Below are 27,472 nucleotides of genomic sequence, written 5' to 3'. Positions count from 1 at the left end.
GATGATTGCTGCTCCCTGTTGTAATGCCAAGTATTTGGGGTATAGCAAGGTCTTGAAAGGGCAATTAAGCCCCCACGGCTCTACACACACAAAAACCCTGCTTTGTTGATATGGCGCAACACAGCTGCCTGCATGTTTGGACTCTCCTGAGAGCATGCGGATGGGGGGAACGCGTGCACTCCAAAACTGAGCACAACATTCCTGGGTAGCCAGAACGCAGGACTGCCAGCTGCTGAGCGAGTAGCAGCCACAGGCATGACATCTCCTTTTCTCTCCTTCTATGAGGGAGAGGGAGGCGGGGGAAGCAGCGGCGGCTTCCCATCCCTTCGCCGGGCACCGCCTCTTCTCCGACGACAGGAGCAGGCCAGGAGCAGGGGAAGGAGCTGGGATTGGAAACGGAGAAGGGCCCTCGCTGCCCCGCCTCATTACGCTCAGTGGACCCTGTCAGAGCGACCACCACCCTCCTCCTCGTCGTCATGTCCTTGTACAGGAACTCTGTGTGGTTCGTAAAAGGGCTACGCCAGTACTGCCGGTAAGAAAGGGAAGGAGGGCGGCGGCGGCGCATGAATGGAGCCGTCTGACAGGAGGCCGAAAGAGAGGGGGGCACGTCGGGCCCCTCCTCCTTCTTCATAACGGCACATTGGAGGGGGGGGGCGACAGGCCTGTCAGTACATTGGCTGAAGACCCCCTCCAGTCCCTCCCCCCGCCCTTCGGGGTTTTATATAACGGGCTGAGGAAGGCTGGCGCAGCGCATAGCCATAAGCCAATCAATGTTCTGTGTCATGTCAGATAAAACTGTGGTCGAAGGGACACTTCCGGGTTCCCGGCGATGATCCTTCAGTTCTGTAGCCACGCACATGGCCACCGCAGTCGACGGAGAACCCTGAATTACTACTCGGGTCAGATTTTGTTTTGCGGTTTTCGAAGCAGCCTTCCCCAACCTGGTGCTCTCCAGATGTCTTGGACGTCAACGCCTATCAGCCCCAGTCAGCATGGTCAATAGACAATCTGGAGGGCACCACGTTGAGGAAGGTTGGGGGGTAATGGGACTCTGCAGAGTTAGGAACATAGGAAGCTGCCTTATACCGAGTCAGGCCCTTGATCCATTTAGTCCAGTGTCGTTGACACTGACTGGCAGCAATGGCTCTCCACGGTTTCAGGCAGGAGTTTTTCCAGCCCTACCTGGAGAAGCCAGCGATTGAACCTGGGATTTTCTGCACGCAAAGCAGGTGCTCCACCACTGAGTTATGACCTCCTTCCCAAGGGAGGGTTGTTGTTGGTGACTGGCTTCAGGTAACTAAATCTGAGGCTCCTGCCAAGGGCTGCTTCTAGGGTGCTGCACAAGGGAGAGGGAGGAAGGAATTAAAAGGTAGCCAACGAGTTAGAACACATCTCCATGGGTGATACTGGTTTTTTCATAGGGATAATGATGAAGCCTAGCACTCAATATCCTGTGATATTGAGAATATTTGCCAAATGGTTTCTGAATTCTGAATGCTTAATATGGCTTGCAGGTAGATCCACAATTTTGAAGAGGCTGTTTTGAACAATTAGGACTTCTGTGCGCACACACACACACACCATCCCCATCTCCCAACCACCAAATGTTTAAAGGTAGGGTGACCATATGAAAAGGAGGACAGGGCTCCTGTATCTTTAACAGTTGCATAGAAAAGGGAATTTCAGCAGGCGTCATTTGTATATATGGAAAACCTGGTGAAATTTCCTCTTCATCACAACAGTTAAAGCTGCAGGAGCTATACTAGAGTGACCAGATTTAAAAGAGGGCAGGGCACCTGCAGCTTTAACTGTTGTGATGAAGAGGGAATTTCACCAGGTTATTCTTATGTACGAATGACACCTGCTGAAATTCCCTTTTCAATACAACTATTAAAGATACAGGAGCCCTGTCCGCCTTTTCATATGGTCACCCTATTTAAAGGTATCACAGTTTTTGTGCAAGTTTTTTCCCATTCTAAAAAGCTGTAATGTCTCTCCTAAGGCTTAATTAGGGGCAATAAGAGTTTTAAGCAAAAATATGCTGGTATTTTGGCCCCTCCCTCTTTTGCCTTTGACCCCACCCATCACTAGAATGCCCCCCTCCCAACTCCTCTAAAATGGAATTTAACCCTCAGGCTGAAAGAGTGTCAACATCCCTGGCATAGATACAGCTCACAAGAGGGTGTTAGTAAGAGAAATTTCCCCTTTCCATGGTGATTGACCCGGCACTGGTGGTCCAATGCAGCTAAAGCTGTATTTATATAGTCTCGTTATATGGGCCTGGCAGAACATGAGTAAATGGACAAGTAACTGCCCTGAGGAGTAGGACTCTGATAGGGTGACCATATGGAAAAGAGGACAGGGCTCCTGTATCTTTAACAGTTGTATAGAAAAGGGAATTTCAGCAGGGGTCTTTTGTATGCATGCAGCACCTGGTGAAATCCCCTCTTCATCACAACAGTTAAAGCTACAGGGCCCTGCCCTCTTGACCAGACACAAAAGAGGGCAGGGCTCCTGCAGTTTTAACTGCTGTGATGAAAAGGGGATTTCACCAGGTGCTGCATGCATACAAAAGACCCCTGCTGAAATTCCTTTTTCAATACAACTGTTAAAGATACAGGAGCCCTGTCCTCCTTTTCATATGGTCACCCTATATTATCAGGGGTTGGAAGAAGGATAAATTCTCTTATACCCACATTGGTATTTTGTTATTGTTGGGGATAAAATGTACAAGAATGTTATAGAGACAAAGAGATGTGGATTAAACATTTCTTTTGGAATTACTATCAGCCACGCATGATAAATTAACAAGGGTACTGGTGGCAAATCTTGGCATGGTTTAATGCCTTGCTTTAAATTACAGAAATGAAATCACTTACAATTAGCTTTCATCTGCTCGCTTGGGTGATAGCAGTTAAAAGGGGAACGTGTCTTCCTCATACTCTCTGTTTCTAGGTAACTAATATTCTGCCAAAACATCACTCTTAACTGGCTTCTCTAGGGGCGGCTATGAATCAGCATCTAAGCGGTTTGATCCAGAAGACTTGGAAGTAGATGTAGCTGGAAGGTCTTTCATGGTCACTGGAGCCAATAGTGGCATTGGCAAAGCAACTGCAAAAGAGATAGCCAGGAGAGGTAAGCTGAAGCTTCTTGAGACTGACATTTCTGAGGTCCAGTTCATAGAAATCAGTAGCTCCTATTTTCTTCTTCTGCCTATATCTACAATTGCCTGCAGAAACCTAGGGATTGTAGGCCATGCAGGCAAGACAGAGATAATATTTAAAGAGACATCACAGCCAGTTGTTTACCTTCTATGCGACTCTTGCTTTCTCCCATTTTCACAATTTGCACAACAGATTTACATTCTATCAAGTTAACCAAATAGCTGGCTTCCGCTGCAAACATGGAGGATTTTCTTTTTGTTTCTGTGCTTGTTGACTTACTCAGAGCGAGGGACTGAAGAGGGAATGCATGATTTTAATTAACATGGTGAGGGCGTCAGCAAACTAGATAGGTCTGTCTTCACCTGAAGTGTTAACTAGTTGCTGTGTGATGGAATGGACTCTTCTGGGGAGGGCTGCTACCAGGTTCTGAGAACTAAGTGATTGAGCAGATATTAAAATTGTATAGTACACCTTTTAGCCCAGTGAGAAGTTTAGGGAGGCTTCTTTCTTCGAATGGCATAGACCACAATGCTCTCCCAATCACCAGCACCAAGCATCCTTAAATCAGTTGCCTGAAGCATAATCAGTGATAGTGGTGATACAGAGTATTGTTTTCCCCCTCTTTATAGGGACTAGCGCTGAAACAGCATGGTGGAGGAAAGGTGTGACCCCTTTTCCTTGCCTGTGTAGATTGTTTATTTCAGTACTTATAGGCGTGACTTGCCCCTTCTAGAAAAGAATGGTTTTGCTCATTTTGGAGCTTGATACCCCTGCCAAAATGTAGGGGCTGCATGTGGACCGGAACTGGTGGTGCTGGCCATCCTTGGAAGTACCATATTGGATATTGCCCAAGGTTACCCATTCCAAGGTGGCTCACAATATATCAAACCACAAAGCTCATGCCACTGTGGAATTGAAGGTCATTTAGTCCAGCCCCATGCTCAGTGCAGGATGCATTTATATTTCAACCCAACATTTCATGACATAAAATGCTAACTCATCTAAAGATACAAAAACAACCGCTAAAAACAGAATAAGCAGAATAAAATAGGAAACCTAAGCTGCAAAAATAGAAAATTAGAAATACTGCTGGTTAAATGCCAAGCATTAAAGTATCTATGAAAAGTAGTTTGGATTAAAAGACAACTCTTCAAAGCTGATTTAAAAGTCATCAAAGTATGGGGTATATGTACCTGCCTAGGGAGGGAGTTCCATAAACATGGGGACACCACTGAAAAAGCTCTAAGGCCCACCAGTCTAATACTTCTTAATCGTGGATTCACAAGCGAGGCTGATATCCATCTGGGCTTATATAGATGTAAGTAGCCCTTCAAAAAACCTGAGTTTTAAAGGCAACCACTGGCTTTTAACCTCCTATATGAATTACGAACATCCACTCATCTGAAGACATGATCCTGCCCTCCAAAAAAAAAGTGTGGCGGTGGAGATCATATGAACAGTCTTCCATATGATAAAATGTTCACTGGAAGGGGTCAGTTTTTACAGGAAATTTGTCCTATCCCTCCATTACTCTGTTTTGGTACTGAACCTTAGTGAATGCAAGACTTAGGTCCGCCTTCCCCAACCTGGTGCCTTCCAGATATTTTGGATTTCAATTCCCATCATTCTCAGCCAGCCTAGCCGATGCTTAGGAATGCTGGGAATTGTAGTCCAAAACATCTGGAGGGCTCCAGTTTGGGAAAGGCTGAATTAAGGCATAGACTTGCTACTGGTCCAAGTGCACTTGTATTGATTCATAGAATCATAGAATAGCAGAGTTGGAAGGGGCCTACAAGGCCATCGAGTCCAACCCCCTGCTCAATGCAGGGATCCACCTTAAAGCATCCCTGACAGGGGTTGTCCAGCTGCCTCTTGAAGGCCTCTAGTGTGGGAGAGCCCACAACTTCCCTAGGTAACTGATTCCATTGTCGTACTGCTCTAACAGTCAGGAAGTTTTTCCTGATGTCCAGCTGGAATCTGCACTCTGGGAGGATCGAGATCCTGTAGGGATCTGTTGGGCATGTTCATATGTGTAAGGAAGCAAACCCATCTTCTAAATAGCTACGGTACTTTGGTAGTTGAAATGCTGACATTTCTCACACACTTCTCAGTTAAATTTTTGTGAACTGCCCAGGGAGCTTCGGCTATTGGGCAGTATAAAAATGCAATAAATAAATAAATAGGCATTCAGTGCTCGTTTTTACAAATTTAACATTCTGTTGGATATGGGAATGATATGGATACCTGAATTAAATATTACTTCCATGTATATATATTCCTATAGTCTTTTCCACTGATTCTTGCTGAACTCCTTCAGGGGGAGTAGTTCATCTCGTTTGCCGAAACAAAGATAGAGCTGAGGAGGCTAAAAAAGAAATAACCACAGAAACTGGTAATCAGGTAAGATTTGATCTTGGATGTTTCCTGTTCTTGTCATCATGAATGTTGCAGGGTTTTATAGCATGTTGGCCTCTGTTCCCTCCAGTTGTGGGTTTAGACAGTTCCATTTATTTTGCTACACCAAGCAGGATTTAGCGGTATGAAAGCGTTATATAAAAGGCAGGAGCCGCACTAGTGCTTTATAGCGGTATTGAAGCACACTGACAACTGTTGGGGTCCATTGACACATGCCATATACTGTTTTCATACTACTATATTCTGCCTGGTGTGGCTCCTGCCTTTTTTATACCACTTTCATAGTGCAATATCCTGCTTGGTGTAGATCAGTCCTAGGATGAGTTAACTCACTCCTGAGCAGGGAGAAGCCCAAACTCATGTTTCAAAGTAGGTTGTAAGTCTTGGATGGAAATATGTTTTGTCCATACTGGGTTAATAAATAAACCCGTATGTGTTAATCCAATTTAGCTGTGATGGCACAATCCAAGGTAGGCAACCTGGTGCCCCCATAACTCCTTACAACTCTTATCAGCCCCAGCCAGCATGGGATTATGGGAGTTGCAATCCAAAACATCTGGAGGGAGCCAGGTTGCCTAGCCTTGGCACAAACAGTTGGTTGCCCCTAGAAGGCAGGGCAGGTTGATGGAGTTCACTTTATTACAGGAATCACTGTAGTGATTCCTGTTGTTAAGGCCGATGAGTAAGTTGAGCATTCCACCATTATATTTATTTAGCGGGGGGGGGGGAGGGGAACCTAGGACCCTAAAATGAAAAATATTTCAGGAATCTTTCTGAAACGCGGGTACTGCCAGAAAGAAATGCTGGCTTTACATTCCCTGCGCGTTTCAGGGAGATTCCTGAAATATTGAGGTCTGGGTGGGAGTTTAAAGGAGAAAAAGGGAGAGAAACTCTGTCCGTCACAATCTGCTTTGTTTTTCTCGGGGGGTGGCGACTTTTTTTTTGCGCACTCGTAGCACAAAAGGGGAAGCCTCCCGGTGGAATCCAAAAACAGGATTAAATTCCCCTATCCATCCGATTGATGGAATGGCCTTTCTTTTTTCAAAAGACCGTTCCATCAATTTTTAATTAATTTTTAAAATCCCCATGTTTCTCAATGGGGAATCTGATAAGCTCACGCATGCGCGTGAGCATCAGAATCCCCAGAGGGAAACGGAGAGCAGGGAGAGCGCGACGGGCCAGGTAAGTGGGGTTAGGGGAGCTTGCCTGGAGCCGCTGCTGCATTCGTGCAGCGGCGGGCCCAGGCGTAGCGGGGGGGGGGAAATCGGGGGGGGAGAAGTCGCCCCCCACCCCCCGGTTTCACCTTGTCCGTCGGCTGCAGCCCGGGGTTTCAATTGAGCGCCCGGCTGCACCCGAAAGCAAGCCGGGCGCTCACTTGAAACCCCGGGCTGCAGTCGACTTGGGCGGAGGGGGGGGGAGGAGAGGGGGGCCCGCGTCGCTGGGGTGGGGGTGCGGGGGGACCTTCCCTAGCCTCGCCGCAGCTCGAACTGCGGCGGCGAGGGCAGGGAAGAGCCGCGCCGCTGGTGTGTGTGTGTGTGTGTGTGAGAGAGAGAGAGAGAGAGAGAGAGAGATTGATTCCCTGGTCTCCGCTGCTGCCAACCGCGGCAGCGGCCGGAGGCTAGGGAGTCAATCACTCACTCACTCACTCACACACACACGCAGCCGACTTGGGCGGGGGAGAGGGGGAAGAAGAGGAAGGACTTCCCTTACCTTCCTCTTGCTGCTCTGGTGGGGAAATGGGCTTCCCCGACGGAAACGGAAGTGACGGCACTTCTGTTTCCGGCAGGGAAGCCCATTTCCCCACCAGAGCAGCAAGAGGAAGGTAAGGGAAGTCCTTCCTCTCCCACGGCGCGCGCGCGTGTGTGTGTGTGTGTGTGTGGGGGGGAGTGTTGGGGGTGTTGTGTGTGTGTGGGTGGGTGTGTGGGGTGTGTGTGGGGGGTGGAGTGTGTGTGTGGGGTGTGTGTAGGGTGTGTGGGGGGGTGGGGAGGTGTGTGGGGGTGTGTGTGTGGGTGGAGGTGTGTGTGGGGTGGGGTGGGGTGTGGGGGGGTGGATGTGTGGGTGTGTGTGGGGGATGTGGGGGGGGTGGTGTGTGTGGTGTGGGGGGGTGGAGGTGTGTGTGTGGGTGGGTGGTGCGTGTGTGTGTGGAGTGGGTGTGTGGGTGTGGGGTGTGTGGGGGTGGTGTGTGTGGGTGGGGTGTGGGGGTGTGGGGGTGGGGTGTGTGGGTGGGTGTGGGTGGGGTGGGTGTGGGTGGGGTGGGTGTGGGTGTGTGGGGTGTGGGTGTGTGTGTGGGGTGGGGTGGGGTGTGGGGGGGTGGATGTGTGGGTGTGGGTGGGGGATGTGGGGGGGTGGGGTGTGTGGTGTGTGTGGGTGGAGGTGTGTGGGTGGGTGGGTGAGGTGTGTGTGTGTGTGGAGTGTGTGTGTGGGTGGGGGGTGTGGGTGGGTGGTGTGTGTGGGGTGTGTGTGTGGGGTGTGTGTGTGGGTGGGGTGTGTGTGTGTGGGTGGGGGTGGGGGTGGGGTGTGGGGGTGGGGTGTGTGGGGTGTGTGGGGTGTGGGTGTGTGTGGGTGTGTGGGATGTGGGTGTGTGTGTGGGGGGGGGTGTGTGTGGGGTGGGGGGGGTGTGGGGGGGTGGATGTGTGGGTGTGGGTGGGGGATGTGGGGTGTGTGTGTGTGGTGTGTGTGGGTGGAGGTGTGTGTGTGGGTGTGTGGGGTGTGGGTGTGTGTGGAGTGTGTGTGTGGGTGGGGGGTGTGGAGAACCTGGTGAAATCCCCTCTTCGTCACAACAGTTAAAGCTGCAGGAACCCTGCCATCTTGACCAGATACAAAAGAGGCAAGGCTCCTGCGACTTTAAATGTTGTGTTGAAGAGAGAATTTCACCAGGTGCTACATGCATACAAATGACACCTGCTGAAATTCCCTTTTCTATGCAACTATTAAGCAAACAGGAGCCCTGTACTCTTTTGCATATGGCCTCCCTAGCCACATGAAAAGGAAGACAGGGCTCCTGCATTTTTAACAGTTGCCTAGAAAAGGGGATTTCAGCAGGTGTCATTTGTATATATGGAGAACCTGGTGAAATTCCCTCTTCGTCACAACAGTTAAAGCTGCAGGAACCCTGCCATCTTGACCAGATACAAAAGAGGCAAGGCTCCTGTGACTTTAAACATTGTGATGAAGAGAGAATTTCACCAGGTGCTACATGCATACAAATGACACCTGCTGAAATTCCCTTTTCTAGGCAATGCACTCTGCCCATGTTCATAGAATCGTAGAATAGCAGAGTTGAAAAGGGGGCCTATGAGGGCATCTAGTCCATCCCACTTCTTAATGCAGGAATTTAGCTGGCAGTTAGGGAGAACTTCCTCCCTCCAGTTATCGTTGCATGTTTGGCTCACATCAGCCACAGGCAATGCACTCTGCCCATGTTCATAGAATCGTAGAATAGCAGAGTTGAAAAGGGGGCCTATGAGGGCATCTAGTCCATCCCACTTCTTAATGCAGGAATTTAGCTGGCAGTTAGGGAGAACTTCCTCCCTCCAGTTATCGTTGCATGTTTGGCTCATATCAGCCACAGGCAATGCACTCTGCCCATGTTCATAGAATCGTAGAATAGCAGAGTTGAAAAGGGGGCCTATGAGGGCATCTAGTCCATCCCACTTCTTAATGCAGGAATTTAGCTGGCAGTTAGGGAGAACTTCCTCCCTCCAGTTATCGTTGCATGTTTGGCTCACATCAGCCACAGGCAATGCACTCTGCCCATGTTCATAGAATCGTAGAATAGCAGAGTTGAAAAGGGGGCCTATGAGGGCATCTAGTCCATCCCACTTCTTAATGCAGGAATTTAGCTGGCAGTTAGGGAGAACTTCCTCCCTCCAGTTATCGTTGCATGTTTGGCTCACATCAGCCACAGGCAATGCACTCTGCCCATGTTCATAGAATCGTAGAATAGCAGAGTTGAAAAGGGGGCCTATGAGGGCATCTAGTCCATCCCACTTCTTAATGCAGGAATTTAGCTGGCAGTTAGGGAGAACTTCCTCCCTCCAGTTATCGTTGCATGTTTGGCTCACATCAGCCACAGGCAATGCACTCTGCCCATGTTCATAGAATCGTAGAATAGCAGAGTTGAAAAGGGGGCCTATGAGGGCATCTAGTCCATCCCACTTCTTAATGCAGGAATTTAGCTGGCAGTTAGGGAGAACTTCCTCCCTCCAGTTATCGTTGCATGTTTGGCTCACATCAGCCACAGGCAATGCACTCTGCCCATGTTCATAGAATCGTAGAATAGCAGAGTTGAAAAGGGGGCCTATGAGGGCATCTAGTCCATCCCACTTCTTAATGCAGGAATTTAGCTGGCAGTTAGGGAGAACTTCCTCCCTCCAGTTATCGTTGCATGTTTGGCTCACATCAGCCACAGGCAATGCACTCTGCCCATGTTCATAGAATCGTAGAATAGCAGAGTTGAAAAGGGGGCCTATGAGGGCATCTAGTCCATCCCACTTCTTAATGCAGGAATTTAGCTGGCAGTTAGGGAGAACTTCCTCCCTCCAGTTATCGTTGCATGTTTGGCTCACATCAGCCACAGGCAATGCACTCTGCTCATGTTCATAGAATCGTAGAATAGCAGAGTTGAAAAGGGGGCCTATGAGGGCATCTAGTCCAACCCCCTTCTTAATGCAGGAATTTAGCTGGCAGTTAGGGAGAACTTCCTCCCTCCAGTTATCGTTGCATGTTTGGCTCACATCAGCCACAGGCAATGCACTCTGCCCATGTTCATAGAATCGTAGAATAGCAGAGTTGAAAAGGGGGCCTATGAGGGCATCTAGTCCATCCCACTTCTTAATGCAGGAATTTAGCTGGCAGTTAGGGAGAACTTCCTCCCTCCAGTTATCGTTGCATGTTTGGCTCACATCAGCCACAGGCAATGCACTCTGCTCATGTTCATAGAATCATAGAATAGCAGAGTTGAAAAGGGGGCCTATGAGGGCATCTAGTCCAACCCCCTTCTTAATGCAGGAATTTAGCTGGCAGTTAGGGAGAACTTCCTCCCTCCAGTTATCGTTGCATGTTTGGCTCACATCAGCCACAGGCAATGCACTCTGCTCATGTTCATAGAATCATAGAATAGCAGAGTTGAAAAGGGGGCCTATGAGGGCATCTAGTCCATCCCACTTCTTAATGCAGGAATTTAGCTGGCAGTTAGGGAGAACTTCCTCCCTCCAGTTATCGTTGCATGTTTGGCTCATATCAGCCACAGGCAATGCACTCTGCCCATGTTCATAGAATCGTAGAATAGCAGAGTTGAAAAGGGGGCCTATGAGGGCATCTAGTCCATCCCACTTCTTAATGCAGGAATTTAGCTGGCAGTTTGGTAGAACTTCCTCCCTCCAGTTATCGTTGCATGTTTGGCTCACATCAGCCACAGGCAATGCACTCTGCCCATGTTCATAGAATCGTAGAATAGCAGAGTTGAAAAGGGGGCCTATGAGGGCATCTAGTCCATCCCACTTCTTAATGCAGGAATTTAGCTGGCAGTTAGGGAGAACTTCCTCCCTCCAGTTATCGTTGCATGTTTGGCTCACATCAGCCACAGGCAATGCACTCTGCCCATGTTCATAGAATCGTAGAATAGCAGAGTTGAAAAGGGGGCCTATGAGGGCATCTAGTCCATCCCACTTCTTAATGCAGGAATTTAGCTGGCAGTTAGGGAGAACTTCCTCCCTCCAGTTATCGTTGCATGTTTGGCTCACATCAGCCACAGGCAATGCACTCTGCCCATGTTCATAGAATCGTAGAATAGCAGAGTTGAAAAGGGGGCCTATGAGGGCATCTAGTCCATCCCACTTCTTAATGCAGGAATTTAGCTGGCAGTTAGGGAGAACTTCCTCCCTCCGGTTATCGTTGCATGTTTGGCTCATATCAGCCACAGGCAATGCACTCTGCCCATGTTCATAGAATCGTAGAATAGCAGAGTTGAAAAGGGGGCCTATGAGGGCATCTAGTCCATCCCACTTCTTAATGCAGGAATTTAGCTGGCAGTTTGGTAGAACTTCCTCCCTCCAGTTATCGTTGCATGTTTGGCTCACATCAGCAACAGGCAATGCACTCTGCTCATGTTCATAGAATCGTAGAATAGCAGAGTTGAAAAGGGGGCCTATGAGGGCATCTAGTCCAACCCCCTTCTTAATGCAGGAATTTAGCTGGCAGTTAGGGAGAACTTCCTCCCTCCAGTTATCGTTGCATGTTTGGCTCACATCAGCCACAGGCAATGCACTCTGCCCATGTTCATAGAATCGTAGAATAGCAGAGTTGAAAAGGGGGCCTATGAGGGCATCTAGTCCATCCCACTTCTTAATGCAGGAATTTAGCTGGCAGTTAGGGAGAACTTCCTCCCTCCAGTTATCGTTGCATGTTTGGCTCACATCAGCCACAGGCAATGCACTCTGCCCATGTTCATAGAATCGTAGAATAGCAGAGTTGAAAAGGGGGCCTATGAGGGCATCTAGTCCATCCCACTTCTTAATGCAGGAATTTAGCTGGCAGTTAGGGAGAACTTCCTCCCTCCAGTTATCGTTGCATGTTTGGCTCACATCAGCCACAGGCAATGCACTCTGCCCATGTTCATAGAATCGTAGAATAGCAGAGTTGAAAAGGGGGCCTATGAGGGCATCTAGTCCATCCCACTTCTTAATGCAGGAATTTAGCTGGCAGTTAGGGAGAACTTCCTCCCTCCAGTTATCGTTGCATGTTTGGCTCACATCAGCCACAGGCAATGCACTCTGCTCATGTTCATAGAATCGTAGAATAGCAGAGTTGAAAAGGGGGCCTATGAGGGCATCTAGTCCAACCCCCTTCTTAATGCAGGAATTTAGCTGGCAGTTAGGGAGAACTTCCTCCCTCCAGTTATCGTTGCATGTTTGGCTCACATCAGCCACAGGCAATGCACTCTGCCCATGTTCATAGAATCGTAGAATAGCAGAGTTGAAAAGGGGGCCTATGAGGGCATCTAGTCCATCCCACTTCTTAATGCAGGAATTTAGCTGGCAGTTAGGGAGAACTTCCTCCCTCCAGTTATCGTTGCATGTTTGGCTCATATCAGCCACAGGCAATGCACTCTGCCCATGTTCATAGAATCGTAGAATAGCAGAGTTGAAAAGGGGGCCTATGAGGGCATCTAGTCCATCCCACTTCTTAATGCAGGAATTTAGCTGGCAGTTTGGTAGAACTTCCTCCCTCCAGTTATCGTTGCATGTTTGGCTCACATCAGCAACAGGCAATGCACTCTGCTCATGTTCATAGAATCGTAGAATAGCAGAGTTGAAAAGGGGGCCTATGAGGGCATCTAGTCCAACCCCCTTCTTAATGCAGGAATTTAGCTGGCAGTTAGGGAGAACTTCCTCCCTCCAGTTATCGTTGCATGTTTGGCTCACATCAGCCACAGGCAATGCACTCTGCCCATGTTCATAGAATCGTAGAATAGCAGAGTTGAAAAGGGGGCCTATGAGGGCATCTAGTCCATCCCACTTCTTAATGCAGGAATCCACCTGGGATTCATCACAACATTTAAAGTCACAGGAGCCTTGCCTCTTTTGTGTCTGGTCAAGAGGGCAGGGCTCCTGCAGCTTTAAATGTTGTGATGAAGAGAGAATTTCACCAGGAGGTGCATGCATACAAATGACACCTGCTGAAATTCCCTTTTCTATGCAACTGTAAAAGAGGCAGGAGCCTTGTACTCCTTTGCATATGGTCACAAGGTGGGGCTGGTGACTCCGATGTCAGTGGGTCTATGAATCCGTGGTATATGCATAGGATTGTAGGATTTTATGTCTAACCTTGCATAGGATTGTAGGATTTATGTACCCACAGATTCATAGCCCCACCGACATTGGAGTCACCAGCCCCCTGCCCCTGTGACCATATGAAAAGTAGCACAGGGCTCCTGTATCTTTAACAGTTGCATAGAAAAGGGAATTTCAGCAGAGGGGAACCTGGTGAAGTTCCCTCTTCATCACACCAGTTAAAGGTGCAGGAGAAAAATATATTTTTTACTTAATTAACATTAAAGAATGCACAATGGTTGTGCATTCTTTAATGTTAATTAAGTAAAAAATATAAATTTTTTACAGTTATATTTATAAATATAAATTTCAGCAGATATCATTTGTATATATGGAGAACCTGGTGAAATTTCCTCTTCATCACAACAGTGAAAGCTGCAGGAGCCTTGCCCTCTTTTAAATGGAGTCACTCTAGTACAGCTCCTGCAGATTTCACTGCTGTGATGAAGAGGGAATTTCACCAGGTGCTGCATGAATACAAGTGACACCTGCTGAAATTCCCTTTTCTATGCAACTGTAAAAGATACAGGAGCCCTGTACTCCTTTGCATATGGTCACAAGGTGGGGCTGGTGACTCCGATGTCAGTGGCTCTATGAATCCGTAGGTATATGCATAGAATTGTAGGATTTTATGTCTAACCTTGCATAGGATTGTAGGATTTATGTACCCATGGATTCACTGACATCGGAGTCACCAGCCCCCTGCCCGTGACCATATGAAAAGGAGCACAGGGCTCCTGTATCTTTAACAGTTGCATAGAAAAGAGAATTTCAGCAGTTGTCATTTGTATATATGGAGAACCTGGTGAAATCCCCTCTTCATCACAACAGTGCAAGCTGCAGAAGCCGTGACCTCTTTTGTATCTGATTACTCTAGTATAGCTCTTGCAGCGTGCACTGTTCTGATGAAAAGGGAATTTCACCAGGTGTCATTTGTATATATGGAGAACCTGGTGAAATCTCCTTTTCATCACAACAGTGAAAGCTGCAGGAGCTATACTAAAGTAACCGCATTTAAAAGAGGGAAGGGCTCATTATCCTTTACAAAAAGCCATGAAATTCAATGAACAAAAAACCTACGGTTTATAAAACAATGTTAAGGCCCTACACTTTTCCACCAAGCACCAAAAAGCGGGGAAATTGGGAGTTAAGGCTCGCCAGCCTTAACGCCACATCCTCCCTAAGGAGGCAGAAAGTACCAGTGAAATTCTCATTCTGCCAAAGCAGATAAACCATGAGGACAGGATGGAGAATAGGATATGCAGAGGTGACTGTGGGGTTGTGGAAAACTGATGACGAACAACTTAGAGCCACCTACTTCTTTTTTTGTTTAGAGCAGCCCTTCCCCAACCTGGTGCCCTCCAAAGATGTTGGACTGCGACGACGGAGCAGGTAAGAAACCCCACCCCCTCCTGCCTGGCTCTGCTGCCAGGTAAGCCCCAACCCACTTACGTGTTCCATCGTCACTGGGCCTGGACTTGAACTGAGCACCCTGGTCCATCCAGAACCTCAATTCAAGCCTGGGCCTGGGGACGATGGAGCAGGTAAGCAACCCCCTCCTGCCTTGCCCCTTACCTAGACCCACTGCCACTGCTGTGCAAACTGCAGCAACGGCTCCAGGCAAGCCCCCACCCCAGCCCACCCCACTTACCTGCTCCGTTGTCGCTGGGCGCCGGCTTGAATCGAGTGCCCTGGTCCACCCGGAAGCAAGTCTGCACCTGCAGCCTTGCTTCTGGGTGGACTCAGGGGCTCAATTCAAGCATGGGTCAGGCCATGACGGAGAAGGCAAGTTGTGGGGTGCGACAGTTTGTGCAGTGGCAGCTCCAGGTAAGGGGCCAGGCAGAAGGGGGGTTGGCTGGAGCTGCTGCACTTAGTGCAGCGGTGGCAGCAGGTCCAGGTAAGGGGCCAGGTGTGTGTGTGGGGTTCTTACCTGCTCCGTCGTCACCTGGCCCAGGCTTGAATTGAGCCCCTGGGTCCACCCAGAAGCAAGGCTGCAAGTGTGGCCTTGCTTCTGGGTGCACCAGGGCACTCTGTTCAAGGCCGGGCCCAACGACGACAGAGCAGGTAAGCAGGGTGAGGTGGGGGGGGGGGGCTTGCCTGGAGGCGCCGCCCTACGTTCCCCATCCTGCTGTCCCAGCATTCCTGACCATGGGACATACTGACTTGCAATGATCAATCGTTGCAGTCCAACACCTTTGGAGGGCACCAGGTTGGGGAAGGGCTGCTCTAAACAAAAAAAGAAGTAGGTGGCTCTAAGTTGTTCGTCATCAGTTTTCCACAACCCCACAGTCACCTCTGCATATCCTATTCTCCATCCTGTCCTCATGGTTTATCTGCTTTGGCAGAATGAGAATTTCACTGGTACTTTCTGCCTCCTTAGGGAGGATGTGGCGTTAAGGCTGGCGAGCCTTAACTCCCAATTTCCCCGCTTTTTGGTGCTTGGTGGAAAAGTGTAGGGCCTTAACATTGTTTTATAAACCGTAGGTTTTTTGTTCATTGAATTGAAGCTTAGAATGGGATGAAAGTGACACATGGCTTTTGCATTTTGTGAAAGGTGTTCATATTTCTTTGACGCTGCAGAAGGGGTCAGGAGCAACAGCCTATGCATTAACTCTGCATGTGTTTGTAGATACTTGCAACCAAGGCCTGTCATGCACGGCTGTTGTTTGATGGTTGCAGCATCAAGTATATGTGTTGGACTTTAGTATGCCCTTGCACATGCACAGTCCTGGCTAGCCGCAGGAATTACTTGCACAGCTCTTGATTTGTGGAAATAGCCACTGGAGTGTGCAGCAACTGGAGACTGGATTCTCATTCCTCCTTTTTCTGATATGGATCTCCTCTGTGTTGAGACCACTCTGATTCATGAATGGCATCTAGAACTGTGAATCTCGCTGTGGGCAGCATCTGTAAATTCCCAAGTTACAGTAGAAAAGGGGAATGTGGGGGGCATAAATCACCCTTGTTTCCATCCCTCCTCCCCACTGCTTCTTACGGAACAGCTGAGCTCTCTCTGTCCTATGCTGAGGGTAATTTTTTATTTAATTTTCATCCCAACCACAAACACAATAGAATTTCCTACGCCTGTATTTAAATATAACTTGGGAAAAGTGTATACATTCCACTCCTGCCAGCTGATTGTTAAAGTGCATTAACTGATAACCAGCCATATCAATTATGTGTGAATAGCTTTGGATATTTCAGTGACTAGCTGCACTGGAGACATAAGCAAGATTTAAAGCTAGGCTGTCGTGCAGACAAGCCAGGGAGTTGGATGTGCTCCTTATTTTCTTGCCTTTTCCCTTTCCCTAGGCTGTTTTTGTCCACATTCTGGATATGTCTGACCCCAAAGGAATTTGGGAATTTGCTGAACAGTTCAAGAAGGAACACAGACTAAATGTCTTGGTGAGTGGGGAACTTAAAAGCATTGCTCATCTTGAGGGACGTGGTGGGCCACCCGGCATATTAACAAATACCGTCCAATTGGAGATAATGAGCAATTGCTGGCTTGAACAAGAAACAACTTGGCAACATTCTGCGTATTGTCAGCACTGACTGTGGTCAGGAGTTTGGAGTTTGCAAAAGTACTTGTTCCTGCGAAGGAGCTCAACGCTATACAGCAGCTCAAACCTACATTTGGAATTTATCATTATGTGCAGTGCAGTGCATTCATGTGAACTCTTTACATGGAAAGGTGTCTTACACTGAATCAGACCATTGGCCCATCTAGCTCAGTCAGTGTAGGCTGGTGGCTCCAGTTTTGGTGGGACTGTGAACCCACTCTGGGTGTCAGTCAGAACCAGACTGAATTCTAAAGGATATGACCAAGGGTTCTGGTTGGTTCTGACTGAAATCCAGGATGGATTCACAGCTCCACTGAAATCAGAGCCACCAGCCTCCACTGAGCTTAGCATTGTGTATAGTGATTGGCAGTAGGGACTTGCCCCACTGGAGCAAGATTGGCATGGCTCTTCTATCATCTGACCTCACTCTGGCATTGGTCTGCAGAAGCAAGGCAAGGGATTGGGGGGGGGGGCTGGGCCTGGCGAGCGGAATGGCCGCCGGAAAGCCCACACTACCTCCTTCATTGGGTTACCTGCTGCCACCCCACAGCAGCAAAACTGAGGGGTTTAGTGGCAATGCAGCGACCACGTAGCGGCATGAAGGCAAGCTCCGGGGCTTCAGGCAGGACCCTTCCATGGTCCATACCTGGAGATGCCAGAGATTGATCCAGGAACCGCCTGCCTTCAGCTACAGCACCATTGCATCTTTTAGGCAACATCTCTTCCCCCCTTTCCTTTTTCCAGATCAATAATGCAGGCTGCATGGTAAACAAAAGGGAACTAACAGGAGATGGGCTTGAAAAGAATTTTGCTACCAACACTTTGGGTAAGTAGGGCAGTTTTCTTGGAAAAGACGGTGGAGATGTTGTCATCTGGCAGTAGAGGGCATACATTTTTGTTTGGAAGAAAGGGGGTTCCTCTAATGCAGCCTTCCTCAACCTGGGCGCTCCAGATGTGTTGGACTACGCCCCAGGTTGAGGAAGGCTGCTCTAATGCCTGATTAGCATTGGATCAAAACTCCACCTGGGTCCATGAAGGCAGTGGACACCTTCACAGGCCCAGGCGGATCCACCCCGCCTAGGACACACACACGCCCGACTGCCCTCAAGCCTTGGAGAGCAGTCAGCCGCAGGTCCGCCCTGACCTGCACCCTTTGTCCCTTTTCCCCTACTGCATTAATGGCAGCCGCCATTAACGCAGCTGGGGAAATTGCGTATTTTCTCCATCTACTCTAATGGCATTAAAGTGGAGAGGGAAAATATGCAATTTCCCCAGGCTTGGAGAAATCGTGTGTTTCCCCCCATTCCCCACCAATGAAGACTCTATTATCAGGGTATTTACCTCAAATAATCTTCAAATAATTAAAAGTGCTAAAAAGGAGGAACAATTTTTTTTCCTGTGTCCAATGGAGTAAGGCAAGAAACAATGAGTTTGGAATTCTGGAGGGTAGGTTTGGGTTTAATTTTGTAACTAGATAAAGTCAATTCAGTTTCCTGCATGTAGAGGTTGTGAAATATGTCCTTGAAAGTTTTGATTAACAGGTTGAACAGGGGTATCCTGCTTTAGAGCCATGGGTTAGACTTAGGTAACTGTTGTCCTCTACCAGGTTTGTAACTTCGTGTGTTATCTGGAAGATGCTCTCAAAGAATTGGGCACTTCATGACCCATGGTGCAAGTTTGAATGCAGTGCCTTACGCCACTTAGAGAGATGTCAGAGATGTTTTCATGTGCCTTCCCTTGCCCTAATTCTGCAGGCAAAATAAATGGTGCTGACTTTCCTTTATACCAGTTTCCTCACTGCTATAACAGGCAAAGAAAACTCCTGCTCTTCTACTAATGGTAGGGAAAGGTAGAATAAATGTGCAATCCTATGAATATTTAGACAGGAAAAAAAGTCTTCCGTAACTGGCTGGAGAATCCTGTGAATTGAAGGATTTTTTCCCTATCCAAGCGTGCATAGGATTGTGCCCTAAATGACTTGCATACTTGGCCTCTTGCGTTCCACTAAGGGTATAGCTAATTCACCTGTTCCTAACTGCAAGGGAAATCGGGGAGATGGACACAGCAGAAGTATACAGCTGTAGGCCCTGGGACTGAGGTTTGCTGGTGGCTACTTGAAATCCAACTGTGTGGAGGGGTGGTGGACTCTGTCTCGAAGTCATCAGCTGAAAGATGAAACAGAATGGCTGTAGCCTAACTAAATTTGCGGCATGAGCTGCTGCTAACCAGTAGCATGCTGAGGTATAGAAGTGGTTTTTTAAAAATGATTATAGACTCGAAGCGACTCCCTTTCCCTTTCAGACTCGCCCTGTGATTGTAAGCCCCCTTGCTGATGTGTAGGATATTCTCAAAGTCTGTGAGAGGCTATTTGCAAGCCAAACAAGAAGCTTAGGAGGACTTAATATGAAGCCTTTGATCTGGGGAGAGAAATAAGCTGCAATGGTGCTTGGAGCCAAGTTGTAGGAGGGATGCGATGAGAAGGCTGTGATGATAGGGGCCTCAACAACATACATGCCCATATCTCCTCTTTTCCCCTCAGCCCCTCCCCCCGTAAACCCCCCCCCCCCATTATCCTGGTCAAGTCATTCTACAATAAACAAGATTCTGTAACCTTTTAATGGAACTTGTTTAAGATATTGGCATAGTTCGTATTATCTTTCATGATAATGGAATAAAACACCCTTATTTGAAATAAAAAAGCCCCACCCGTAACTGTAATCAAATGCATGAACCTTCCCTTACTGCTTTAAAATGTAATATGTGTGTGAGTGTGTGTATTAGTATCAGCATTACTGAAAATGGATGGTCACCCCCCCCCCCCCGCCCTTTTACTGAATACTTCCTGTGCTTCTGCACTCTGGACAATTATAGTTTTCTGTTTGTTGAGTCCGTGGACCAGTAGGGGAGACTTCATAAAGCCTGCACTATTGAGTTGAACGTTACATTTTCTATGCTCAAGATTTTAGTAGCTGTGCCAGAAAGATGTACACGCATTTCACTGGGTAGAAAGTGCAGCTTTGTTTCCTTTTAAAAACTTTGCAAACTGCACCTAGTTGGATCATGTTTATATGTGTATCTAGCAGAGGAGCCCACCCAGCGGAAGGGCGGTGGTTTAAAATACCAAACAAAATCTGGTTACATTGTAAAAGAAAAGGCTTGCTAAACAGTCTGGATTTATCTTTCAGGTACATATATTTTAACAACAGTTCTTCTACCTCTCTTGGAAAGAGAAGACGATCCTAGAGTTGTAAGTTTGTATGTCTCAATTTGGGGGTGAATGAGGTACCCTACCTGTTGTCCCTTTTCTTGCTGTATCTGGTCTTGATATTTATGTAGCCCTGCTTGCTCCCTTACTGGGCCAGATTAATACCATGCAATGTTTTAAGGCTTGCATAACTGTGAATCCTTTGTTTCAGCGATATTACTTAGTTACAGTGAAAAGTTTCTTTACCGTACTACAAACTCATCTAACATCTACCTCAGGCTCGTGTCAAATCATAACGTTATGTAGCGGCACAAGTGTTTAGGGGGCCATAGTGCTACCGCAGATCTTGTGCTTCACCTTTTATTTAGGCTACACAAAATGCCTGTTGCAAATTGCTTTAATCACCACCTTTTGGCTTAGCTTTCTCCCCCCCCCCCCAGTGGTGTGAAGAAAGTCGTATTGGAAGCCAATGTGTGTATAAAAGAATCGTTATCTCAACTCACACAACCGAACTCCACATTTCCAATACCACAGTTTTTTAAAAGATTAATTTGTTTTTCCTAGAAAGAAAGATCAGGCAATACTGCTCAATACGGCTGCATTTTATCTAAGAGTTCTGGAATGTTCCATTTTGAATAATAAATATTCTGTATGTGCTCTGTGACTTTTAAAGGCCTATGGGCAGGGCCGGCGCCAGACTATTTTGTGCCCTAGGCAGGCACGTTGTACTGAAGCTGCCCCCCGCTCCCGGCTACGAAGCCAGGACGCTGGGGTTGGGGGGCGGGGCGGAGGCTTCAGAACGGGGCTTCGAAGGCTTTGAAGTGGCGCGCCTGGAAGTGGCTTCCGGGCATGCTGTTCTGAAGCCGCTGCCCCCAAACCCCAGCATCCTGGCTTCGAAGCCAGGAGCGGCTTCCGGCCGGGCACTGGCTTTGAAGCCAGGATGCTGGGGTTGGCGGGCGGCCAGGGCGGTGGCTTTGGAACAGCGCACCCAGAAGCCGCTCTAGGAGAGCAGCTTCTGGGTGCACCGTTCAGCGCCCTCCTTTGCTTGGCGCTCTAGGCCACTGCCTGAGCTGCCTCTATGGCAGCGCCAGCCCTGACTATGGCTAGGATAGAGGTTTGACATGGCTTTCAAGGGAGATGAGCAACTTTCTGAATGAAAGTCTTTGAATGTCAGTATTACTTGCCTAGGTGAACTGCTCAGCCTAGTTGTCATTTTCTTTCTAAGAAGCATAAAGGGAATTAGGTACAAGTCTAATAACAAATCTGCAAAATAGTTTCCTTTGAGGTGTTTCTCAAACCGGTGTGTTTTCTTTTTCAGATCACTGTCTCCTCAGGAGGAATGTTAGTTCAGAAATTAAATGTGTCAGACTTGCAATCGGGAGATGTGGCATTCGATGGGACAATGGTCTATGCGCAGAATAAGGTAGGATTCACAGTTCTTGAAGAGAGATCAGAAGGCTAGAAGATGACATCACACCTTCACAAAAACTAAGAGGCAATTTGGATGTGGGAAAGTTCATATTCGTGCAGAAAAATGGAGGACTCTAGAAAGCCGTCACGTCAAGAAACTTTATGCTTTCTTCTTTTGGAGGAAGGAAGTTGGCTACTGACTTCGAGATTAGAATGGAGATGCAGAATCCACTCTAGGCCATCTTGCTTGTGCAGGTGACTTGAAGAGAGCTGTGCCTGGGGCTATTAAAGGCCTAATCTATACCTATTGCCCTGTGGGATGATTACGATGGTCCCCAGCTTCTGCGTTCGGCACTCATGGGGCACACGCCACCGATGTTTCCTGCAATTAAAAGAGAGCCGTTGCGGGAGCATGTGTGCCCCGTTGTAGCGGTTCCAAACGTGTATCGCCAGAAGTGGGTGGGACTAGGCAGATGGCTACAGGGCATGGATTTTTTTTAATAACTCCCGAGAGATGACATGCAGCAACACAAGGGGGGATAGGTACTGTGTCGAAAATGTGCTCCTGCACAGCAATAGGTTTGTTTTAAAAAAACAACCACTGGGTGATGAAACGCACAAATGCCCATGCACACACCCCTGGTTGGCTGTTTGTTGAGCTAGGACAGCCTTCCTCAACCTGGGGCGCTCCAGATGTGTTGGACTGCATCTCCCAGAATGCCCCAGCCAGCTGGCTGGGGCATTCTGGGAGTTGTAGTCCAACACATCTGGAGCGCCCCAGGTTGAGGAAGGCTGATCTAGGAGCTCATGCTGAACAACAACAGCTTTGCAAAGGGGGGCACACCAGCTTATTGTTTTACTCTGTACAGCACCATGTACATTGATGGTGCTATATAAATTATTATTATTAATAATAATAATAGCTGCAGACTTCGGGATTGTAGCAAGAGAACCGGGGGGGGGGGGAAATGTGACAAAAGCAGTCAGCGATATTCCTGAATAACTGAGGGGGTTGACTCAAGATCACCGTGGGATCAGCTGTGCATCATGTGACCCGGTAGGGGCGACTTTGATATTATCCTGGAATAAATGGTTGGTGTAGACACGGCAGGAGTCTTCCCTGCACTGAAGCTGAAGCAGAGACATAAGGCTGCACTGTTTTTCACATATAACGGGATCAGAGCAAAGTTCAAAGAGAAGAAATGGCCATGCTGAGAAGAGAATGAAATGTAGCATCCTTTAGTTACGTGAGTATGAAGATGCCAGACTAAATGATTTATTGCTCTTTTTCAGTTTGATGCCTTTTGTTGTATCCTAGAGACAGCAAGTAATCTTGACAGAACGGTGGGCTTCTGTACATCCCCGCGTTCATTTTTCTTCTATGCATCCTGGCTGGGCAGATACTCCAGGTATTTGTTGCTGGATATAATTATTCACCTCCTTGAAGCTGGCTTGGTTATTACACAAAGTGGGGCCATTTCCCCTCCCTCCCATTTCTCACATCCTGTGCTTCTTTTTTATAATCTGACATCTTTCTCCTTGCCCAAGAAGAGATGTTCTACTTTAGACTATTATAAATAAGTGCAGAGAGATCAGGGAATATGGGGCCATTTGCCTTTTGTACTCCTCACACTTCAGAGGTGGCTACTTGTAAGCCTCTAGCCCTGAAGAGTACTTCAACCATGCAATAACTTGCACCAATAATATTCTTTGTATCAAAGTTCTGCTACATTGTGTTTGTTGGAATTTAGATGCTGCTTGTTTTGGCCTGAGTAAAATCTCTCATTCATTTCTACAGCTTTAGTGTGGCTGGCTTCCTGTAGCAGCTTTACAAAGCGGTGTCCTAAAAGTCATCAATGGGCATTGCTGGTTCTAATGCTGCTAGCTGCATAGAATCATAGAATAAGCAGAGTTGGAAGGGGCCTACAAGGCCATCGAGTCCAACCCCCTGCTCAATGCAGGAATCCACCCTACAGCTTACTTGACAGATGGTTGTCCAGCTGCCTCTTGAATGCCTCTAGTGTGGGAGAGCCCACAACCTCCCTAGGTAACTGGTTCCATTGTCATACTGCTCTAACAGTCAGGAAGTTTTTCCTGATGTCCAGCCAGAATCTGACTTCCTGTCACTTGAGCCCGTTTTTCCATGTCCTGCACTCTGGGATGATCGAGAAGAGATCCCAGCCCCCCTCTGTGTGACAACCTTTTAAGTATTTGAAGAGTGCTCTCATGTCTCCCCTCAATCTTCTCTTCTCCAGGCTAAACATGCCCAGTTCTTTCAGTCTCTCTTCGTAGGGCTTTGTTTCCAGACCCCTGATCATCCTGGTTGCCCTCCTCTGAACACGCTCCAGCTTGTCTGCGTCCTTCTTGAATTGTGGAGCCCAGAACTGGACGCAATACTCTAGATGAGGCCTAACCAGGGCTGAATGGAGAGGAACCAGTACCTCACGTGATTTGGAAGCTATACTTCTATTAATGCAGCCCAAAATAGCATTGGCCTTTCTTGCAGCCCTATCGCACTGTTGGCTCCTATTCAGCTTGCGATCTACAACAATTCCAAGATCCTTCTCGTTTGTAGTATTGCTGAGCCAAGTATCCCCCACCTTTTAACTGTGCCTTTGGTTTCTATTTCCTAAATGTAGAACTTGGCATTTATCCCTATTAAATTTCATTCTGTTGTTTTCAGCCCAGCGCTCCAGCTTATCAAGATCACTTTGAAGTTTGTTTCTGTCTTCCAGGGTATTAGCTATCCCACCCAATTTTGTGTCACCTGCAAATCTGATAAGCGTTCCCTGCACCTCCTCATCCAAATCATTAATAAAAATGTTGAAGAGCACTGGGCCCAGGACTTACTCACAGTCCTCAATGGAAGTGGAAAGTACAACATAAACACCAGCAATTCTGTCCTAAACCTGACTCACTGGTTACAAGAGACACAGACCTATTGTGGACTGAAATAACTGCACATGTTATTAAGTTTTAGAGAATTACTTGGCAAGAGTAAAGAACAAAAGAAAAGTAAACAGATATCAATAACCCCTCTGTTACAACTTTGGATCCTTCCCTGTGGCTTTCAGCTTGTTGAGATCTATTTGAAAGATAGGCAAAGCAAGCAGACAGGTCAGAGAAGGGGGGGAAAGTAGCACAGGTGGTTTGAACATGCAAAGCTTTCAACCTTTCAACTGGTTGCTAGCAGCTCCTGCTGGTTCATCGTTTGCTTTGGGCAGCCCTCAGGAGAAATAAGCAGGAAAGGATGCTTGTATCACCCTAAATTCTGTGATTTATTTTTTTACAGAGCCAGTACAGATGGAATGTAGTAGTTCAGTCCCTAAGCAATGGGTCTATGTGCAAAATGTAGAATAAAGGTAGTTTTAGAGCCAAATTAATACAATTGTATATTAACAAGTTTTGAGTGCTGCACATGAATTCTTAATATCTAAGGGAACCAGCTGAAATTTTCTGAAACATTCTAAATCAGATAAAAGATTTAAGATTGTCTAGTTCCTTCTAGTAAAATTTCTGAAGAGGGCTAGTTTTTCTTGCAGCGTCTGCCACAGAAGCTTAACAGCAGCATCTAGTACTAACAACAAAAGAGTCCATTCTTGCAGTTTGAGAATATCATTGCTTCCATTTTCTATTATGTGAGAGTAGCGGGAACAGATAAAGGAATTATTCTAAAAGTATACCTCTAATTAATATACAGGCACCTATTTGCAAACTTAGTAGCACTGACTATAGGTTCAAAAGCGCCGGCTGTGGTAGACGGAATGGGTCTATATTACCCCAAATGCTAGGTAGTGTCAGAGAACAGAATCTGGTCCCAACAGGCAGGAGAATAAGAGCGATCAGTTCTGCAGGAAGATACCTTCACAGTCCCTCTGCAGCTTAGAGGAGCAGCATATTCCAAAACCAGAGTAGTGCCGGTTGAAGAGCAGAATTAAGCAGTGGGAGAGAAATATTTTGCCACTCATTGTGAGTTGGGGTAATTTTTACACACACTGATCAGACTTGTTACCTCGTAGCGGTGAGGACGTCCATGCCAGATTTCTATGAGAAGATGAAGAACAGATTGCGGACAGAAGCCCAGGGGGCAGACACTGTGGTGTGGCTTGCAGTCTCCCCTGCAGCGTGCAAGCAAGCAAGTGGCCAATTCTTCCAAGGTAAGGCATCTATATTATTGTATCCTTGAATACTGTAGTAACTGAAGTACAGGAAAACCTGCCCCTAGCAATACACACTAAATTAGCTGCAGGTAACATGATGCCCAAGGGCACCCATGAACCCCCCAGACACCTTTCTTGGAGACCAAAGTGCCCTCCCCTTCCCCCTCCCACTTTTACTTTAAAAAAAAGTAATTAACACATTTTCTTGCCAGCAGCTGTGATTGTTGTGAAATACTGTTCAGCTAGTGCGTAATACTGTGGGGTCAAAGAAGCAGTTTAGTGTGTAGGAACTCAGACCCTATCTCTAACTTGTACTCATTCTTTTGGGCAGGTTATTTGTCCTTTGCCAAGGACAGTTTCTCAAATTGTGAAATGTGCGCACAGCCCAGAAAGGTTGCCTATCCCTGCACTAACTCATGTAAATCCAAGAAATTAAAATGTGAATGCAACAAACAAGTGTTAACATATACATCGTAACAGGCTTACAGAGACTGTCAGCAGCTCTTGCTGAGTGTACATACTGTGACAACCTGGCTTTGTCATTGCATTAGCATGAAATGGCCCTAACAGTTTCCATTGTGAAGACTTGAATTGCTGCAAGCTCTAACTAGAGTTTCACTCTTGTTCAGTGATACTAATATAAGCAATTCAGAAAAGCAGATTTCATGGTGAGCCAGTTTTGATTGCTGAATTAAAATTCATTTTGCCTTGCGTTTCCAGACAGACTGCCTGTTTCAACTCACTTACCACTGGCACAGACAAAAGCTTCACCTGGTGATGAAGAAAAACTGATGCAAGCTCTTGAAGAGCTCTCCCAGCAGTTTAAACCCAGATAATAGCTAATTCCTACTTCCTCTCTAAGAAGAGTGCTAGAAGTATAGCAACGTACTGTCAGTGGCATCTTTCCAGACTGAATTGGATGATCAACTAAGCAAAACTGTGCTACAGTTGGAAAGTTGTAATTTGTGGAAATTATCAGAATGCAGCAGGAAAACACAGCTGAAGAGTCACTTCCTGTATGTTACTGTATGCTGCAGACCATCTGATTTCCTCCAAAGAGAATTGTGCACAGTTTCTAGAACAGGATTCTGGAAAAAGCTGAAAATATGCAGATACGGGCAGTTTGTTGCACTGGAACATCTTCCTGAAAGGTCTGACAGTACTTCTGAAGTTTGTCTGAAAAACCCACTCATTTTAAAGCAGAAGAAAGTGTGATTGATATAGTATATTTCTACTTGAAGGATAGGGGCAGCTAAATTTACATTCCTAGAGCCATCTGAATGCATTATTGCAAGCCTGACATTCTAAGTTGGATTGCATTGCATTGCTTTGCATAATTTCTCAACCACAGAATTTAAGCTTTCCTAGACTTAGAACATGGAATAGTAGAGTTGGAAAGGGCTTTTAAGGCCATTGAGTCCAACCCCCTGCTCAATGCAGGAATCCACCTTAAAGCATCCCTGACAGATGCTTGTCCAGCTGCCTCTTGAAGGCCTCTAGGGCAGGAGAGCCCACAACCTCCCTAGGTACTGTTACTTCAGGTTGGGGGGAAGGGGACGCATGCAGGGGCTGGCCTTTAAGTCAATTCGCAGATTTCACCGTATTTTAAGTTATAGCTATGACGAAAAGGATTTTCTTTATATTTTGGGAAGTGTAGAAATGTGATGGACTGACACACTTTGCAATCACTGAAAATCATAATAAAAAACTGCACACTGATGCT

The 27,472-nt window shown here is 47.1% G+C and overlaps 1 protein-coding gene across 2 annotated transcripts; it reads left to right on the top strand.

Moving 5' to 3' along the window:
• The first annotated feature begins 372 nt into the window (after positions 1–372).
• Positions 373–27,161, top strand: DHRS12 (dehydrogenase/reductase 12). 2 transcript variants are annotated; one of them, XM_063125231.1, is made up of 10 exons: positions 373–532; positions 3,002–3,135; positions 5,482–5,564; positions 16,724–16,816; positions 17,719–17,800; positions 20,160–20,221; positions 21,498–21,602; positions 22,908–22,998; positions 25,609–25,746; positions 26,470–27,161. In XM_063125231.1, the coding sequence occupies exons 1-10, from the start codon at positions 477–479 to the stop codon at positions 26,583–26,585; spliced, it is 960 nt and encodes a 319-aa protein (XP_062981301.1). In that variant the 5' UTR covers positions 373–476; the 3' UTR covers positions 26,586–27,161. The 2 variants fall into 2 exon arrangements, with proteins under 2 accessions (XP_062981301.1, XP_062981302.1); XM_063125232.1 differs by lacking the exon at positions 373–532 and having other exon boundaries at positions 3,050–3,135; positions 5,449–5,564; positions 26,470–27,157.
• The last annotated feature ends 311 nt before the right edge of the window (positions 27,162–27,472 follow it).

Source organism: Elgaria multicarinata, chromosome 4 (assembly GCF_023053635.1).
Source record: "Elgaria multicarinata webbii isolate HBS135686 ecotype San Diego chromosome 4, rElgMul1.1.pri, whole genome shotgun sequence".
Classification (NCBI taxonomy): Eukaryota; Metazoa; Chordata; class Lepidosauria; order Squamata; family Anguidae; genus Elgaria; species Elgaria multicarinata.
Note: the sequence above shows the minus strand (reverse complement) of the source record. Positions and strands in the feature narration are given on the sequence as shown.

What these genes read in the sequence shown, in the direction of transcription:
- DHRS12 (XM_063125231.1), top strand. Translation starts at nt 477, where the DNA reads ATGTCCTTGTACAGGAACTCTGTGTGGTTCGTAAAAGGGCTACGCCAG. An exon ending in AACACAGACTAAATGTCTTG is followed by an intron (nt 16,817 to 17,718) that starts GTGAGTGGGGAA and finishes TCCTTTTTCCAG; the next exon opens with ATCAATAATGCAGGCTGCAT. An exon ending in TGGTCTATGCGCAGAATAAG is followed by an intron (nt 21,603 to 22,907) that starts GTAGGATTCACA and finishes GTTGTATCCTAG; the next exon opens with AGACAGCAAGTAATCTTGAC.